This window comes from Bos grunniens, chromosome 23, assembly GCF_055505025.1.
Source record: "Bos grunniens cultivar Pamir isolate PY7600 chromosome 23, Bosgru_T2T1.0, whole genome shotgun sequence".
NCBI lineage: Eukaryota > Metazoa > Chordata > Mammalia > Artiodactyla > Bovidae > Bos > Bos grunniens.
The window spans coordinates 23316789-23335436 of NC_141187.1; the positions used below are offsets into that span (position 1 = coordinate 23316789).

Sequence of the window (18648 nt, forward strand, 5' to 3'; positions counted from 1 at the left end):
AGAATACTGCAATGGGTAGCCATTCCCTTCCCCAGGGGATCTTCCCAACCCAGGGAATGAGCCCAGGTACCCTGCAGTGCAGGGTTCTTTTGGACAGAGCTGCCAGGGAAGCCCTAAAAAAAAAAAAAAATACAGTCTAACTAGCATCAACAGCCTAGTACCCTTTCCTCAGGTTTCTAATCACCCATGTTTTTCAATCTCTGGCAGAAATATTGGCTCCAACTATAAAACCCAATTGCTAACAGCACTTTGCTTTTTCTGACCTTACTGTACCTGGCAATGAGAGGAAAAGGAGACGGAAGCCACTCCCAGCCTCTCCTTTTTTCCTTTAGCCCCTCCAGCCTCAGCAGTGCTGGTGGCATGTATGTTCCCAACCCTGTTCCAAGTTTGTTTACTTCTTGAGTGAACTTTTGCTCACTCCCCCTTATTCAGGCTCTTGTGATTTTAAAAGTTACAAACAAGAATAGCTAACATTGACTTACCCTTCTTACTAATTGATGTGGAGCTTTCTCTCCCTCTAACAGATCTATGCATTTACAAGGCTGCTTGAGTATACAGTACTCAATTGAAAACTGTTGCTGCTGCTGCCGCCGCTAAGTCGCTTCAGTCATGTCCAACTCTGTGCGACCCCATAGACGGCAGCCCACCAGGCTGCCCCATCCCTGGGATTCTCCAGGCAAGAACACTGCAGTGGGATGCCATTTCCTTCTCCAATGCATGAAAGTGAAAAGTCAAAGTGAAGTCGCTCAATCGTGTCCGACTCCTAGTGACCTCATGGACTGCAGCCTACCAGGCTCCTCCGTCCATGGGATTTTCCAGGCAAGAATTCTGGAGTGGGGTGCCATTGAAAACTGTTATAAGGCGTTAATTGCAATAGGACTGTCAGACGTTAGTTAGTACCATGCAGTTACTGCACTGAACACTAGGTGTCAGATTTTAGCTCTAGATTATTTCTCAAAGAGCTAGCACTCGTTTCTATTTCTTTAGAAATTTTTTACATTTTGGACTATTTCCTTTCAGCAGATTCCTGGGACTAGGAACATGGAAAATAAATATACAAAAATAACAATCAGATCAGTCGCTCAGTCGTGTCTGACTCTTTGCGACCCCATGAATCACAGCACGCCAGGCCTCCCTGTCCATCACCAACTCCCGGAGTTCACTGAGACTCATGTCCATCGAGTCAGTGATGCCATCTAGCCATCTCACCCTCTGTCGTCCCCTTCTCCTCCTGCCTCCAATCCCTCCCAGCATCAGAGTCTTTTCCAATGAGTCAACTCTTCGCATGAGGTGGCCAACGTACTGGAGTTTCAGCTTTAGCATCATTCCTTCCAAAGAAATCCCAGGGCTGACCTCCTTCAGAATGGACTGGTTGGATCTCCTTGCAGTCCAAGGGACTCTCAAGAGTCTTCTCCAACACCACAGTTCAAAAGCATCAATTCTTCAGCGCTCAGCCTTCTTCACAGTCCAACTCTCACATCCATACATGACCACAGGAAAAACCATAGCCTTGACTAGACAGACCTTTGTTGGCAAAGTAATGTCTCTGCTTTTGAAAAATAACAATACGAATTTTGAAAAAATAGGTTAAAAGGGGAGATTAACCCCACTAATATTAAAACATACTATAAAACTCATGTAAAGTGTAGTAATGGTACATGATTATGCACAACAATGAGTTGGGGTGGGAAGGGGAATGCTCAGAAATTAACAAGTACATAAGAAAGCTTAAAATAAGATCAAAGTGACATCTCAAGTCACTCAGATAAAGATGGAATTTTAAATAAGTGTCAGTGAGGCAAATGGCAGAAATTGAAGAGGAACTAAAAAGCCTCTTGATGAAAGTGAAAGTGGAGAGTGAAAAAGTTGGCTTAAAGCTCAACATTCAGAAAACTAAGATCATGGCATCCGGTCCCATCACTTCATGGGAAATAGACAGGGAAACAGTGGAAACAGTGTCAGACTTTATTTTTTGGGCTCCAAAATCACTACAGATGGTGACTGCAGCCATGAAATTAAAAGACGCTTACTCCTTGGAAGGAAAGTTATGACCAACCTAGATAGCATATTCAAAAGCAGAGACATTATTTTGCCAACAAAGGTTTGTCTAGTCAAGGCTATGGTTTTTCCTGTGGTCATGTATGGATGTGAGAATTGGACTGTGAAGAAGGCTGAGCGCCGAAGAATTGATGCTTTTGAACTGTGGTGTTGGAGAAGACTCTTGAGAGTCCCTTGGACTGCAAGGAGATCCAACCAGTCCATTCTGAAGGAGATCAGCCCTGGGATTTCTTTGGAAGGAATGATGCTAAAGCTGAAACTCCAGTACTTTGGCCACCTCATGCGAAGAGTTGACTCATTGGAAAAGACTCTGATGCTGGGAGGGATTGGGGGCAGGAGGAGAAGGGGACGACAGAGGATGAGATGGCTGGATGGCATCACCGACTCGATGGACGTGAGTCTGAGTGAACTCCGGGAGTTGGTGATGGACAGGGAGGCCTGGCATGCTGTGATTCATGGGGTCGCAAAGAGTCGGACATGACTGAGCAACTGATCTGATCTGAGGCAAATGGATAGCTGCCGGGGACCAGCCCCGGCTGATCCAGGGTATTCGAAGGAGAGACGGCATAGGCGAGGATCAGGAAACAATTGCTTAATTAAACGTTAATTAAGGATATAAAGAGTAATAGAATGAGGATAGCTCAGTGAGGAAATTTAGTGGAGAAAAGCGGCTGAAATAAGGATAGCTCAGTAGGAAAATTCAGTGGAGAAAAGAGGCTGAATAATTCAGCCAGAAGGTAAGAGAAAGAACGACATGGGGAAACCAAGTTTCGGTGAACAAGGCCTGCACTTTATTTTCCAAAGTAGTTTTTATACCTTAAGTTATGCATAGAGGATAATGGGGGAAGAGGTAGAGTCATGCAGCAAGCCAGGCTTTCTTCCTGCAAACTTATCATATGCAAAAGCTTAGGGGATTTGCATCATCTTCTGGCCCGGAGGCCTGTTAACATTTTAAGACCCTTTCTTCAGAAAACTTATTTTTCTCTAAAGGTGATTGGTCAGGAGCCACCCTCCAAAAGCATTAGATAAAGTTGCATTCCTACAGAGCAAAGGTGTGGTGGGCTATAACAAGAAAAAGAATTAACTCAAGGGTCCCAGGTTACAAACATTAAAGCTACTACTTACACCAATTATATTAATCAATACACTGCCAGGGACACAGCAGGTAAGGGATATGGAGACTTAGCAGCAAACATTGGCCCAACAAGTGAAAATCCCTTCACCAATACAATTTCTAATCAATTTTTTAACTACTCAAAAGAATCTGTGTTTAGTCAGTTTAGAACATCTCCTGCCTCTCACAGTTGGGAGGCTCTGAACAATCACATATGGCCAGAAAAACCTATTCAGGCAGGCTAGAGGATTTCCAAAGGAGTTTGTAGGTTGAAACACTGTCACACCCAGGAATTATTAACTGGAGCTGTAAGCTAACTCTTTTTTCAGAGAGGTAGTGGGGGACAGCCCCCCGTAAAGTCAGAGGTGTAGGTGAAAGCACAAAGCAGAAAGTAGGCAGACTCTGGTTTTGGGGGTAGATGGGGGACTCCTGAGGCTCGATCCCGCCTTTGCGTATGCCGAGCCTCCTTCCTCATGACCTTTGTCATGGGCGGAGTTCCTCACGCTGGCTCCCGGCAGTGATAGAATTCCAGTTGAGCTATTCCAGATCCTGAAAGATGATGCTGTGGAAAGTGCTGCACTCAATATGCAATATGCAATATGCACTCAATATGCAATATGCCAGCTCCTGGCAGATAGCAATCTGAAAAAAAAGTAAAATAAAGTTGTACTCATTCTTCATATCTATACAAGAGTAAATTCCAAACTGATCCAAGATACAAATAAATAAATAAATAAGTCATACAAATACTAGAAGAAAACATTGGTTGGTTCCTTTATCATCCAGATAAAAGAAAAATCTTTCCAAATTCAGAAGTAATAAAACTGTTAAGTTGGATAAATAAAATACATATGTATGTGTGCGTGTGTGTGATTCCTCAATGGCAAAAGACCAAATCTAATGTCAAAATACAAATTACAAACTAGGAGAAACTATTTGCAATTTATATTACAAATAGAAAATTATTTTCAGTAAAATATAAAGAGCCCTTAACAGTGAGAGGAAAAAGTACTCAAACCCAATAGATAAATGAGCAAAAGGCATGATTAATTCACAGAAAAACAAAACGGTCCTAATGCTTTTTTGTTCAGTTGCTCAGTCATGTCCGACTCTTTGTGACTCCATGAAGTGCAGCACACCAGGCTTCCCTGTCCTTCACTATCTCCCAGAATTTGCTTTAACTCATGGCCATTGAGTCGATGTTACCATCCAACCCTCTCATCCTCTGTCGCTCCCTTCTCTTCATGCCCCCAATCTTTCCCAGCAATAGGGTCTTTTCCAGTGAATTGGCTCTTCGCATCAGGCAGCCAAAGGATTGGAGCTTAAGCTTTAGCACCAGTCCTTCCAATGAATATTCAGGCTTGATTTCCTTTAGGATTAACTGGTTTGATCTCCTTGCTGTCCAAGGGACTCTCAAGAGTCTTGTCCAGCATCACAGTTCAAAAGCATCAATTCATCAGTGCTCAGCTTTCTTTATGGTCCAGCTCTCATATCCATACACTATTACTGGAAAAACCATAGCCTTGACTATACGAAAAAGATGCTTAACTTCACATAAATGAAAAATGCAATTAAACTATCATGTGATATCTTTTCCTACCTATCAGATTGGCAAAAATAAAAAAAATATTGAGAACACAGATTTGAAGTTATAAAAAATAGGCATATTCATAAACTGATAGTAGGGGTGCTGCTGCTGCTGCTAAGTCGCTTCAGTCGTGTCTGACTCTGTGCGACCCCATAGACCACAGCCCACCAGGCTCTCCTGTCCCTGGGATTCTCCAGGCAAGAACATTGGAGTGGGTTGCCATTTCCTTCTCCAATGCATGAAAGTGAGAAGTGAAAGTAAAGTCACTCAGTTGTGTCTGACTCTTCACGACCCCATGGACTGCAGCCTACCAGGCTCCTCCATCCATAGGATTTTCCAGGCAAGAGTACTGGAGTGGGGTGCCATTGCCTTCTCCGGACAGTAGGGGTAGGAAAGCTGTAACTCCACTGAGGGGAATTCAGTAACGTCTAATAAAACACATGTGCATTTCTACAATTCAACTTCCAGAAAATTAGACTGAGGATTCCTCCAGAAATCTAAAGCCAGTGTTTGCACTGGGTTATTCACTCCCATATTATTCTTTGTAATATCAAGCTTTTAGAGACAACCTAAATTTCCATCCTTCAAAGTCAATTTGAATGAATTATGAGACATCTACACAATGAAGTGTTTGTAATCATGAGGAAGTGCTCTGTGATATAACCTGAGGTACTTTCCATGATATGTTTTTAAATGGAAAAAGAAAACTACGTGTACAAAAGTCTATAAGAAAGAATGAGAAAATCAGTGTGATCTCTGCTAATTTTTCTTACTTTTGCTAACAAAAATACAGGAAAATTAAATCAGAAACTAATTTTTAAATGACTTGTAAACGGTGGAGGAAGGCATTGCAGAGTCAAACAGTGCTACGTGACTGAACACAAGTAGTGGAGTTAAGGATGGGAGTAAGACTTCCGGAATATATCCCATTCATATTGTTTTGACTTTTGAACAATGTGTGAAACTGGGTACGTGTGTGTGTTAGTTGCACAGTCATGTCTGACTCTTTTCAACCTCATGCACTGCAGCTTACCAGGTTCCTCTGTCCCTGGAATTCTCCAGACAAGAATACTGGAGTAAGTTGTCATTCCCTTCTCCAGGAGATCTTCCCAAAGCAGGGATTGAACCCCGGGTTTCCTGTATTGTAGGCAGATTCTTTACCATCTGAGTCACCAGGGAAACCCCCATAAAACTGAGATTAAAGATACAATCTTTTAATTGTGTTGACTGAAAGGGCAACAAGTGACCATACTCAATGATAATCCCTGATTGTCAGATCTTTGTAAATATCTTTCAGGGAGACTAGAGCTCTTAGAGAAAAAGGCTGAAGAACAGGAAAAAGGGAAGGAGAAAAAGAAAGAATACCTTGGGCCAGAAAAAATGATATCCTCAAGACTAATTTATGCAGCTAGTAGATGGCAGGGATAGGAATTATATACAGGGAGTTTAGCTCCATCAGTCTCTCCCAAATTCTGCACTGTATCACAATAGAAAGGAAGGAAGGAACTGCTTAAAAGACAAAAAAAAAAAAACAATAGGAGGAGAAAGGGCAGAGGAGAGGTAAAAGAGACACAAAGCGTAGTCAGAAGAAAGCAGGAAAGGGTACATATCAGAAGTTTTAAACTGAAGGAGGGCTAAATCCTATGCTTTTCTTAATGAATTTATGGCATTGAAAATGACATGATTGGCCTTAATAAAAGAGGTGAGAAAGAAGGGGTAGTAGAGAAAAGAAACTCATTAATTCACCCATATTGAGTGAAAAATTGAGTTGAGTTGATCAACTCAACTTACTATACCATTCTACCCAAGCCTTGCCCTGGAGGGGTGAATTATGAAGTATGAATAAGAGATAATGAGGGATTATTACTAACAGTTTCTTTGAGTTCCTGGACATTCCAGGTCAACTCGTTTCAGACTTGGTTAACGAGAGACTCAGTGTTTTCTATCCATTCTTGATATAACGTAGCGCATTATAACAGATAGATATTTGGGGAATGAAATCTCTCCAGGTGTAAAATATGACTGAGGATTTTTACAACTGTTATATCCCTTACCTGATTACTTGCACATTGGTTAATAAAATAACAATTGCCCCATTAAAAATGTTCGACTATAAATGAATCATGATTGGATACATTAAATCATCACCTTTATTTTACTAATCTAAGTAATTATTTTATTTTAAATATTTCATAAATATTGATTCACTTATATTGAGTCAAAATTGAATTATCTCTGGAATAATACTACAGGCTGCCATAGGTGGCTTGGTAGTAAAGAATCCACCTACCAGTGCCAGAGACACAAGAGATCCTTGGGGCTGGGAAAATCCCCTGGAGGAGGAAATGGCAACCTACTCCAATATTCTTGCCTGTAGAATCCCATGGATGGAGGAGCCTGGTGGGCTACAGTCCCTGGGATCGCAAAGAGTCAGACACAGCTTAGCAACTGAGCATGCATGCACTGTTGAACAGGTCAAATTTTGTTTACGCTCAAGATGAATGTAGGATATAGAACACTGGTTCTTTAATATCATCATAAAATGCCAATTCAATTACTAATAACACAATTTCCTGTTTAATAAGTTGCTTATTCACACTCAATAATAGAGCCTGGTCTTAAATCCTAATCTTTGACAGGAGAAGACGATGATAAATATACTTTAAAACTTTGGATAATGTAGACAGCTGACAATGAATTATAGTTTAAAAATCCCCTTTAAACAGCTACTACTGAGAGTGCTACATGCATCATCTCCTGCAGCTAACTGGTACACCTAGCATTCTTTGTCTTTTCAAAGTGCCAAGCAGACGTCTTTTAAGGGTCACCACCTCTCTATTGGGCTTCCCTGACAACTCAGCTGGTAAAGAATCCGCCTGCAATGTAAGAGATCTGGGTTCGATCCCTGGGTTGAGAAGATCCCCGGGAGAAGGGAACAGCTACCCACTTCCAGTATCCTGGCCTAGAGAATTCCATGGACTGTATAGTCTACAGGGTCGCAAAAAACTGGACACAACCTAGAGACTTTCACTTTCTTTCTCCTCTCTACGGAGTGAAAAGACAATGTGTTTAAATGTTTCATTCAAAACACATCATGCATATATAGCAAATTAGTCTCAGGGCCACATGTTAGGTAAACTAAGTCTCTTTTCTCCTGGGAACACAATTTTTGGTAATACAAAATAAAAAAAAAAAAACAAAGATTGCTTTTTTTTTTTTAATTGCCTTCAGTTTCTATTTTATTTCAGACCTCTGGGCAAAGCTGCTTGATATCCCCAAAATTGCCATGTTCCCCCTCTTCCTCTTTTTCCCTTCAGTTTACAGCTAGTAACATTAGCTCCTTTATTCTAAAATTATAAGTCTGGTACTTATTCTCTGGCTCTAGACTTTTGCATCTTTCCTTTAGGACTTCATTAAAAAACAGTTTGAAGAGTTCCCTGGTGGCTCAGTGATTAGTATTCAACACTTTCATTGCCAAGGGGCTGGGTTCAACCCCTGGTCAGGGAAATGAGATCCTGTAAGTCACACAGAGTGATCAAAAATAGCAAAACAGACAAATAAACAAACAAATGAAAACAAAAGCATGCCTTGGGTTCCCAGTTCTCAAAAAGTCAATAATTACTTTTTAAAAATAAATTTAAAATATTTTGCAAGTGTCATAGTTTTCCAAGTGCTCCTAGAAGAATGGTCTCATCTGTTCTCCACCACAACACTGAGAAGCACACAGGACAGGTGTAATTAACATCTTGCAGATGAGAACATGGGCTTGGTGACATTGGGAGACTTGCTCAAGATAACATGGCCCATCGAAGTCTCCTGACAGTCCAGTGTAGGTTTTCTTTGCATAGTCTGAGTTGTCCGAGTCATGAGAATATTAGTTGTCAAAGGAAATATGGTTAGAATCTCTTCTAAAAGGCTCGTGGTTTTCAAGGTCCATTCATAATCAGACTGGGTTTTATTTATACACGATAACCTCACCCTGGTCTCAAATCTCACTCTGTGTTCATATAGGTGGCTTGTTTCTTCTTTTATTTATTCATACAACCGTAAACAGTGACAGGCTGGAGTAGGATTATGAAAATATTTTATGTCATGTCTAAGAGTCTGACTTTATTTTTGAGGCTGTGAGGATTGGAGATGGAGGGACAGACACACACACACACATAACAAGACTTGGTTAAATATTAGACATGTACAGTGGGTGTAGCCTCTTAGGGAAAGGAAAGATTAGAATTGTCAGTTATGCTAACCCTTGAGATAAGGAACACTTGAAAGAGGGGACTGATTTAAAAGAATAAATGATGAGCTCAAGTTTAGACATTTGGGGTTTAGAGTGAGTTGGCTGAAAAAAAAAAAAAAAGAAAAAAAAACACAGAACCTAAAAGATGAGAGTCATGTTTTATTCAGTGGACGTTCTTAGAACTTCAAGTCTGGGAGATAACATCTCAAATACATTGAAAGACTGCCCTAAAGAGGAAGGGGGAAGCCAGGACATACAGGAGTTTTTTGCAACATAATCAGGTAGTTGAAACATCAAAAATTACTGTTAATAAAAGAAAACTGAATGTCTCAAATTAAGGAATTTAGTGCTTTTCTATGTTTGGGAAGATGTAAGAGTCTGGGCTCACTTCAGTCATTCCTTTGATATGCTCCTCAGCTATCTAGGGCCAGTATCCTGTATTTTCTCATCCTGAATTTTCTCAGGTGCACAGTCTGATGCGGCTGTAGCTGCTGACTGCTAGATGAGCTTGGAAATGGGCAGCTCCTCTGTATCTATCCTGAATTCCCTTAGGGCTTACTATCCAGGTGGCTCTAATATGATGGTTTGCAATATCCTTTGTTTACTGACATGGCAAGCAATATTTTAGTTGTCAAGTGACAATGAAAAGAAGTGTCAAATAAAAAATAGAACAGAATAATTTTTCACTAGGTTAAGCTGTGATAAGAAACAACTCCCAAATTTTATTGGTTTGCTATAACAAAAGTTTGTTTCTTGCTTAGAATATGTATCAGCTGCTGCAGTTCTGTTTGAGACTACCTAGATCTGTGCCGTGTACTTTGTTCATTCCCAGATCACAGCCAAGATGGCAGCTATGATGGGGAAATGCCATGGGTCAATCTTACAGTGACTCTTCCTTTCTGCTCAGATGCCTCCAATGACACAACTGTTTAAGCTGAAGCAAGTCACATGGCCAAAGTAACATCAACATTGGTGGGGTGGAGGAGTCTATTCCCATAAGGAGTATTGCAAGTCACATGCTACAGAAGCTGGCTGGTATGACTCTCTTTCAAGATGAGGAAGTAAATAATTTGAGACAATAATACAATGTACTACTTCAAGTCTGGAAATAAGCATCATGGTCTATAATAGAGATTTAAACGAGCAAATCATCAGAGTACAGGTTGCAACTGAAGCCATGGGAATGGATGAAATCATGGAAAGTATTTTAGACTTGAGAGAAGAGAAATGTCAAAGACAAAACTATTCTCTACATTTGCCTCCATATTCACCATCGCACCATTGCTCATAATGTTTTATTCAGAATACCCTCCCTATCTGTCATTCCCATATCCAAATTCTGTTTATAGCAGTTAGTTATAAATTATAGTTATAATTTATGTTATGTAGTTATAATTACATAAAAATATATACTTATAATAGATAATTATAGTTATAATTAGCAAAATTTTTATAAACTTCTTAACAACACCCTGTCTTCTTTTCTGGAATGCTGACCTATCTCTATGGTACAGTTTTGTTGCGTGGTAAATCCAGTTGTTTGCTTTTCCATTACAGAAGCCAAGGGCTTCTTTGCATCTTTTCTTTTATGGTCCCATATTGTCATTGGATAGGCAGGTTGCATAAACTCAGTCAGGTGGATATTTCTGAGCGGGAAGTTGACTCCTCAGTAAGTACCATAGGGGCAAAATTAGGGTTAGGGTTAGGGTTAGAAGTTGACTCCTCAGGAAGTGCCATAGGGGAAAGTTCATACAATCCAGCAAAGAAATCTTTTCCTATTGTATCAACTCCCTATTCCCCCAGCAACAATTTTGATCTCTACCCATTTTAAAGTCTAGTATTCTCACTTTCCCAACGAATCTGTCAGCTCCTAATATCTTTAGGACAAAGTCTATTTTCCTTAGAGTTCGTTGTTGTTTGGTCGCTAAGTCATGTCTGACTCTTTATGACCCCTTGGACTGTGGCATGTCAGGCTTCCCAGTCTTTCACTATCTCCACGAGTTTGCTCAAACTCATGTTCATAGTGTCAATGATGCCATCTGACCATCTCATCCTATGTCGCCCTCTTCTCTCCTGGCCCTCAATCTTTCCCAGTACCAGGGGCTTTTCGAATGAGTTGGCTCTTTGCATCTGGTGGACATTCATAAGGGAAGTAAATGGGTTTAGTTTGTCAGCACCCCTTATCAGGCTTTTATGTACTTTAAGATACTAAAGCCCAGCAGACACCACTCTCCTGAAGGCAAGCAGCCTATTTCTTTGTTTTATATTCTTTTTAGACATTCTCTCACTGAGGTTTAATTTATTTGACATTTCCTCTTAATATTCTTTTATGCATTAATACACAACTTCTTGACATCTAGAAATTCAGGTATTATGTGATGGGTGAGTCAGCTTCACTCCTCAGCAAATAGATTTTCCCTGTTACCCATCCCCACTGTAATCCCTCATCCAATCCCCATCCGCAAGAAAACTTAACATCTATAAATCTTGTGGTTTACATTATACTTCCCTCAGAATACAGATACCTTCTTCGAATTCTCCCAATATTCCTGCAAGGAAGGAAAACACAGTGTTCTTATTGCCACTTGAAAGCAGAAAATTAAAAAAAAGTCCTAGAGTTTCTCTCTGGTCTAGAGTATTATCTTTGGTAAGGTTTCTCATAATGTTGGAGAAGGCAATGGCACCCCACTCCAGTACTCTTGCCTGGAAAATCCCATGGACGGAGGAGCCTGGTAGGCTGAAGATCATAGGGTCACGAAGAGTCAGACACGACTGAGCAACTTCACTTTCACTTTTCACTTTCATGCATTGCAGAAGGAAATGGCAACCCACTCCAGTGTTCTTGCCTGGAGAATCCCAGGGACGGGGGAGCCTGGTGGGCCGCCGTCTATGGGGTCGCACAGAGTCGGACACGACTGAATCGACTTAGCAGTAGCAGCAGTAGCTCATACTGTTGTTCATGAACCACTAGCATGAGGCTTGCTGAGGGTCTTGGTAAGAATCCACATTCTAAGTCCTTCCCCAAATAGAATCCTTGAGAGTAGGGAAGGCATTAACCTGCAGTTGATTTTCACGTACATTAAAGTTAACTTAATAAATATCTCCTATTTTTGGACAGAGGATTCAATGTATGTAACTCATGTAAAGAATAAAACTCCAAGAGGGCAAGCAGTTGTTTCCTCCATGTCCCCATCACCTAAAACAGTGGCTGACATTTAGTATAAGCTCAGTGATTACTGGTTAAGCAAATGAACGGAATGAAAAGAACATGAAGTCACAGGTTTAAAACAGGAAAATAATTTATTAATAAAATGGGATCAAGCCTTTAAACTTGTGAGAATCCTGACTCTACTGTTTATTGGTGCTTGATTTTTAACCTCTTTGTGCTTCAAAGTTCTCAAGGAAACTATGGGAATAGTGCGACTTCCTTAGTTCGTTGTGAAGAATAAATGAGTTTAAATATATAGAGTGTCTAAAACACTCAAAAACTTCAGTTAACTGTAATTTAGCAGTAACTGGCCCCAGGTCAGGCATCAAATCAGCCAGGTATGATTCAGGTTTTCTTACTCCTTGTACATTTTTTTTTTTTAATGACTTGGCAGATCTCAGAAGGTCCTCTCTTTCCAAAATATCTCTTTCACCATACTACTTGGTCCTTCAAATACAGGTAGGAATTTCCACCATTGCAGTCATTTACCTAAAGCAGACAGGAAAACAGTTAGCACTTTCTAATAAAGCAAGGACTTGGAAACAAAGTTAGAACTGGAAATCAGAAACTAAGTTTTTTTTTTTTTTCCTGTTAGCTAGCTCTCCACCATTAGCCTTTAGCAAAGTTAAGCTGTCAGAGGATCTTGTTGTGGTTGTTCAGTGGCTGTCATGTCAGACTCTTTGCGACCCCATGGACTTCACCAAGCCAGGTTCCCCTGTCCTTCACTGTCTCTCAGAGTTTGCTCAGATTCATGTCCATTGAATCAGTGATGCTATCTAACCATCTCATTCTCTGCCGCCCCCTCCTCCTGCCTTCAATCTTTCCTAGCATCAGGGTCTTTTCCTGTGAGTCCACTCTTCACGTCAGGTGGCAAGTATTGGCACTTCAACATCAGTCCTTCTAATGAATGTTCAGGCTCGATTTCCATTAGGATTGTCTGGTTTGATCTCCTTGTTGTCCAAGCGACTGTCTTCTCCAGCATTCCAATTCAGAGAGCCTGTTAATAATTAGATTCTGAAAGTCTACCCAGAGATTCATATACATGTATTTTAATTTGGGGGGTTAAAGAGAAGAATGTGTGTGTTGCGCGGCCGGGGGCGGGGAGGAGGAGGTAGGGGAGTAGTGAAATGTGAAGCTTTAAAAATGAACACAAAATTTTAAATCCTGAAATTCTTTTAGCGGTTTGGTTTTATTTATTTCCATTTGATCAAAGGCACTAATGCTCCTTCCTGGAACAAGCCAGATCATAACCAAAACGAAAGACCAGTGTGAGCACTGTGAATATGGCCAAAAGCCATTTCTCAAAGGGTTCCACATTTCTAGCTACGTTCGATAAGCTTGGCAACCTGGTGGGGTGGGTTCGGAGTCAAGGAAACTTTTATCAGAAGACCTTGATTAAATTAGTGGCTTTTTGTTTTTACTTCCTTGTTCCTTCACTCCAAGGAGAGTCCTTGGAAAGAAGGCATACTTTGTGCTTGGCATTTCGAGGAGGAAGTAGGGGTGTGTGTGCAGTCCAAGTGTCTACCGTATCTGGAGACAAACGGAGATGGGCTGGAAATTAGTATAGAGCAGAGAAGAAAGAGGGGAGAGACTCGGAAATGAGACCACAGCTGCAGGGCTAAGAAGACGAAGAGCGATCCGAGGTGGGGGAGGGGAGGCTGTGTCGGGTGTGGAAGGGGCGGGATTGGGCTGGGGGTGTTTGGGAGGGGAGACTTTTCGCCTTTAAAGGTCCGGAGTGACGGAGAGCGTGCGCAATACCGTAGCGGGCGTGGCCAGTCCGAGTCCCGGGAGGCGGGGCGCGCGAGACCACGCCCACGGCCATCTGTCCCGCGCTTTCTGGAGCTCGGCCTGGCGTTCGCTGCAAAATTCCGTGGAAGAACCACCGGATGAATGGCCCTCATACTGGAATGGGGGCCCCGGGTCCCCGCGGGGCTCCAGATCTCGCAGACTCGCCCCGCAGCGAGCAACGCTGCCAGCAGTTTGCGCTCGAGGCGGGGCGCTGGGCTCCCTCGGCCCCAGGTGCCCGGAATCTCTCGGCGGCGGAATCGAGCCGCAGGCAGGGCGGTGCCCACGAGGACCGCGAGGTGGGGGAGAATGCGGACTGTGATTCCTGGGTCCGAGATAAAGTGCTCTTTCTTTTGCACCCGGAGAGGTGGTTGGGGACTAAGGGGGACGCCGCGCCGGAAGAGGTGGCCGATGAGGAGGACCTTTTCAAAGCGCAAGGACAAGACCGGGAACCCAACTGCTCTTCTCCTCTCTTTCCACGGAAAATTCGAATTTCTGGCAGCCGTGTAGACGCTCCCTCTCGAGTTCCCAAACCCCTGCTCGTGCGGGTCTTGGATTATGAGGTGACACAAGAAGTCCTGGAGGTCGCATGGGCGAAGGGTAGCATGACCACGCTGACAGAGGAGCGCTCCATGACCGCGGTTACTTTCCGCACCAACAGGGAGTGAGACGCGTTGCGGGGCGTCAGGATCCCTGGAGAACCCCGCGCTCTCGGCACAAAGAGAAGCACCCGTGTCCACGCAGAGAGGATCGTTTCACGAACCTGATGCCCGGACAAGATTCAGTGGGCTAGAGGAGCCCGAGGAATGTTCGGGGACGGTGAAGCAGCGCTTATCAAGAAAATGCGCTTCCGGAAACTCCATCCTGTGATTAACAAAACAGCAAGAACCTTTTAAGAGTCTGGCGGTGCTCTCCAGGAAGGCACAGGGCACCCAGTGAAGACTGAACTGTAAGCAACAAATACCTCCTTACTGTGCGGTCTGCGGACCTTAGAAGAGGGAAAGAGATATATTTTCAAATTTGTAGAACGCGGGAATTTTAAAATAAGAAAATCTATTGTTAATTCTTATTTTGCAATTCCTTTCCATTGGTCACTTTTCTGCCTCCGCCCCCTTTCTCTGTGAGACCTGAAAACAGAAGGGAAGTTTGAGGTTGGCTCTCTGCCAAGGGGTGGAGGTGGGAATATCTGGGGAGAGAGGTTTGTTTTAAAACTGAAATAGAAAGTAAAAAGAAATGGGAAAATAAAATGGAAAAGCAGTTAGTAAACAAAATCTCTTTTTGTTACTCTGCTGATGTGCACATCTTTCTACTTGTTTTCTTTCTTTCACATTTAAGTGTTAGGGCTTCCTCTATGCAGGAGACCAGAGGTCGATCCTGGGTCGGGACGATCTCTTGGAGAAGGAAATGGCAACCCACTCTAGTATTCTTGCCTGGAGAATCCCAGGACAGAGGAGCCTGGCGGGCTGCAATCCATAGGGTCGCAAAGAGTCAAACACGACTGAGCGACTAACACAAGTGTTGAGAAGAAAAGAGGCGCTAGGAAAAGAAGGGGGGAAAACGGAAGGCAGAACTTTGAAAGTGAAATGCCATTTAAAAAGACTTAATCCCAAACTTCCCTGGTGGCTCAGACCGTAAAGCGTCTGTCTACAATGTGGGAGACCGGGGTTTGATTCCTGGGTCGGGAAGATCCGCTGGAGAAGGAAAGGAAATGGCAATCCACTCCAGTACTATTGCCTGGAAAATCCCATGGACAGAGAAGCCTGGTAGGCTACAGCCCATGGACAGAGAAGCCTGGTAGGCTACAGCCCATGGGGTCACAAAGAGTCGGACACGATTGAGCGATTTCACTTCACTTCACTTTTAACCCCAAAGTATCTAATTTAGTTCAGTAAAAATGCCATTAATATGAAAAATTTAGTTATTTTAATGTTTGGAATACTGCAGATAAAGGTAGATAGAAATGTATAATTTGCCATAAAAATGACCATATCTTACTCAGAGTTTCTTATTAAGATTTGTAGTCGAGACCGAATCAAAAATACATCTCTCTTGATGCTGTTGGGGAAAAAAATTTCTTTTGATGCTATTGAAACAAGTCATTTTTATTATTATTATTTTTTAAATTTTTTGTTAAACACCATCTTTATTAACTCTAGTAGTGGGGCCTGGTTTGAAGGTGTGTGAGGAGCAAAGCACCCCCTCTAGAGATGATCTGATGAACTGAAGGAGTATCTGGTTACTGCAGGAATTAATGAAACAAATGGGGACTCTGACTCTTGAGGAGTAAACTATTGAACATGGCCCCCTCCCAGCCTCCTCTTTTGCCCCTTATTTTCAATTTAGAGCTTGACAGACCCTCAGATGTGGTCTGATCCACCTTTTGCCAGACAAGACAGGTAAGATACGTCCCTGTTTCACAGATGAGCCAACCTAGACCTGGAGGTCAGGTGGTCACACAGCTAGTTACTGCATATGCTTATTAAGTAGATAATATGATCTGGTCATCTCTCTTGTAAAAGTTTGGGGATGGCCTTTAGGACTTAGTTCTAGGGAGTCAGAGATGAGTGAGGGCAGCCTGGGTTTTCTGACTCATGTTTATGAGAAATACTAAGATCACCTTGGTGTTCCTGAGTCTGGCCAGGCCTGTAGCCCGGAGACTCACTACTAGCAGTTCTCAGGCCAGTGTGACCCTCACTTGAGTGGAATTAAGTATCTTGAGAGCTCATCTGTGCTCAAAATTGCTTGGTAGGTCAAAAAAGTAATACAGACTCCATGAAATGAATTATCTTTTTACCTAACAACCCTGCCTGGCTCCAATGTGAGGTTTAACTTAGCAGGCAAATTTCAGATCTGACTTAACAAGTTGTTGAGAGTCAACTTGTGCCCCACATGGTTGAGCTTTGAATCTAGACAAGAAAAGTTGCTTTTTTGTTTTTTTGTCTGCATGACATGCAGGATCTTAGTTCTCCAATCTGGGATCAAACCTGTGCCCTCAGCAGTGAAAATGCTGAGTCCTAACCATTGGATCTCCAGGGAATTCTCGAAAAGCCTCTTTAAAGTTGACCCAAAACAGTAGTATCTTTCCCTTGCCTTCTCTATGGAGCAAACTCAGGAGCTGAACTACTTGGGTTCGAAATCACTCCACCTCTAACTAACCGTGAGCATTGGGGCAAGTGCTTTTCCTCTCTGTGCCTCTGGGTCCTTAATTGTTAAATAAGAATAATAAATAGTATCAACCTTACAGGATTTTTTCCTAGGATTAAGTTAGATGAAAAATATTTTGAACAGTGCTTGGCATATAGTAAATGCTCAAGGTTAACGATTATTATTGTTTTTCTTATTGTTTAGTTCACTTTAGGCTTTTGTTTAATAAAAAGCGTCAGAAGGCACACAACACAAAAAAACACATAGATCCTAAATGAGTGGTTTTTATGGACTTTTTTCTGCATTCTTGGAAGAAGAGGTTTATTTCTAGCTTTTCCCAACGTTTAATAGATCAGTAAATACATTCCTTAAATTCCTTAGTAATAGCCCCCCTTCTCCCCAGCTTGTCATAAGATTGATCCTAAGTCTAAGAGGCCTAAGTTGCGCTGCGCTTCACAGCATTTGAAGAGGATTCACAGACTGCTTGATTCTGTGGCAGCTACGAGCTTGCAATACTTTCTTTAGAACCTGTCAGGTTAGTCTATCTGCCCTCTGGGATTTGAAATCTGGCACCCTTGTCATCTCGGAAAAGCAGAATAAGAGAATTTTCATTTCATCTCCTTTCTTTCAAAAATGTATTTATTCTAGTCAGCCAAATTCTTTTAATCCACATGTTTAGGTTAATTTCCTTTCCTTTAAGTCAAAATTATTTTTAAGGCACTTATCAACCTCCCTGCCAACTGCCTACAATATGCTTATAGATTTTCTTTTAAAAGCTGTCTCTCTGATGTAGAAAGTCATAAGTTGAAGTCCTGTTGGGTTTGCTTCACAGGTGTTCCTGATCCCTGAGCAGAACCCTGTCGTGGACAGAAGCTGAGGAATCTCCCAGTTAACAGTGTCCTGGGAGTGAAGCCAGACAGAAGCTTGGGCATCCTCAATGCCAACTTGACTTAAAGCCAAGTCTCTGAGAATGACTGGGTCTTGGATCTTTGGTCTTACTTCCACCTCACCAAAAATGGGTCATCTACAGCTGTCTTATGTGGATGAATCACAGCAACGACTTCAGAAGCCAGCTGACCACTCAAGTGGCCAAAGACATATGACAGCCACGTAACTGCCATGGATCAAGCAAGTGTCAGCCTGTTTTAACCTTTGTCCACAGTCTCCGTCAACTTTGAGAGTCATTACATTCCACTTGCTGATCTTATTCTTGTTGGTCATCACTAGCACTTGATGTGCCTTTTTGCTTAAAAAAAAAAAAAAAAAAGAGAAAGGATAAAGAGAAAAAGCTCTCCGTCAACAGAAAAAGTTACTTTCATTGCAAAAAAATTTAAGGAAATGTTAGTTTGTGAGGAAAAAGAAACATGAAATTAAACAAAAACTCACCCACGACCCCAGATCTCTTTTAATATTTGGTATGTTTCCAGTCTGGTTTTATGTATTTGGTTTTTTAATGTATGTATATATGTGCATATAAATATACAATTTTTCTGAGCATAAACTATATAAAA

The 18648-nt window shown here is 41.9% G+C and overlaps 1 protein-coding gene across 1 annotated transcript; it reads left to right on the forward strand.

Annotated features, from left to right (window-relative positions):
* The first annotated feature begins 13940 nt into the window (after positions 1–13940).
* C23H6orf141 (chromosome 23 C6orf141 homolog) lies at positions 13941–18648 on the forward strand. The gene is made up of 2 exons (XM_086370741.1): positions 13941–14942; positions 17970–18648. Exon 1 carries the CDS (start codon positions 14095–14097, stop codon positions 14659–14661), a length of 567 nt encoding a protein of 188 aa, XP_086226867.1. The 5' UTR covers positions 13941–14094; the 3' UTR covers positions 14662–14942; positions 17970–18648.

Coding starts and splice junctions, on each gene's coding strand:
- C23H6orf141 (XM_086370741.1), top strand. CDS start 14,095: ATGAATGGCCCTCATACTGGAATGGGGGCCCCGGGTCCCCGCGGGGCT.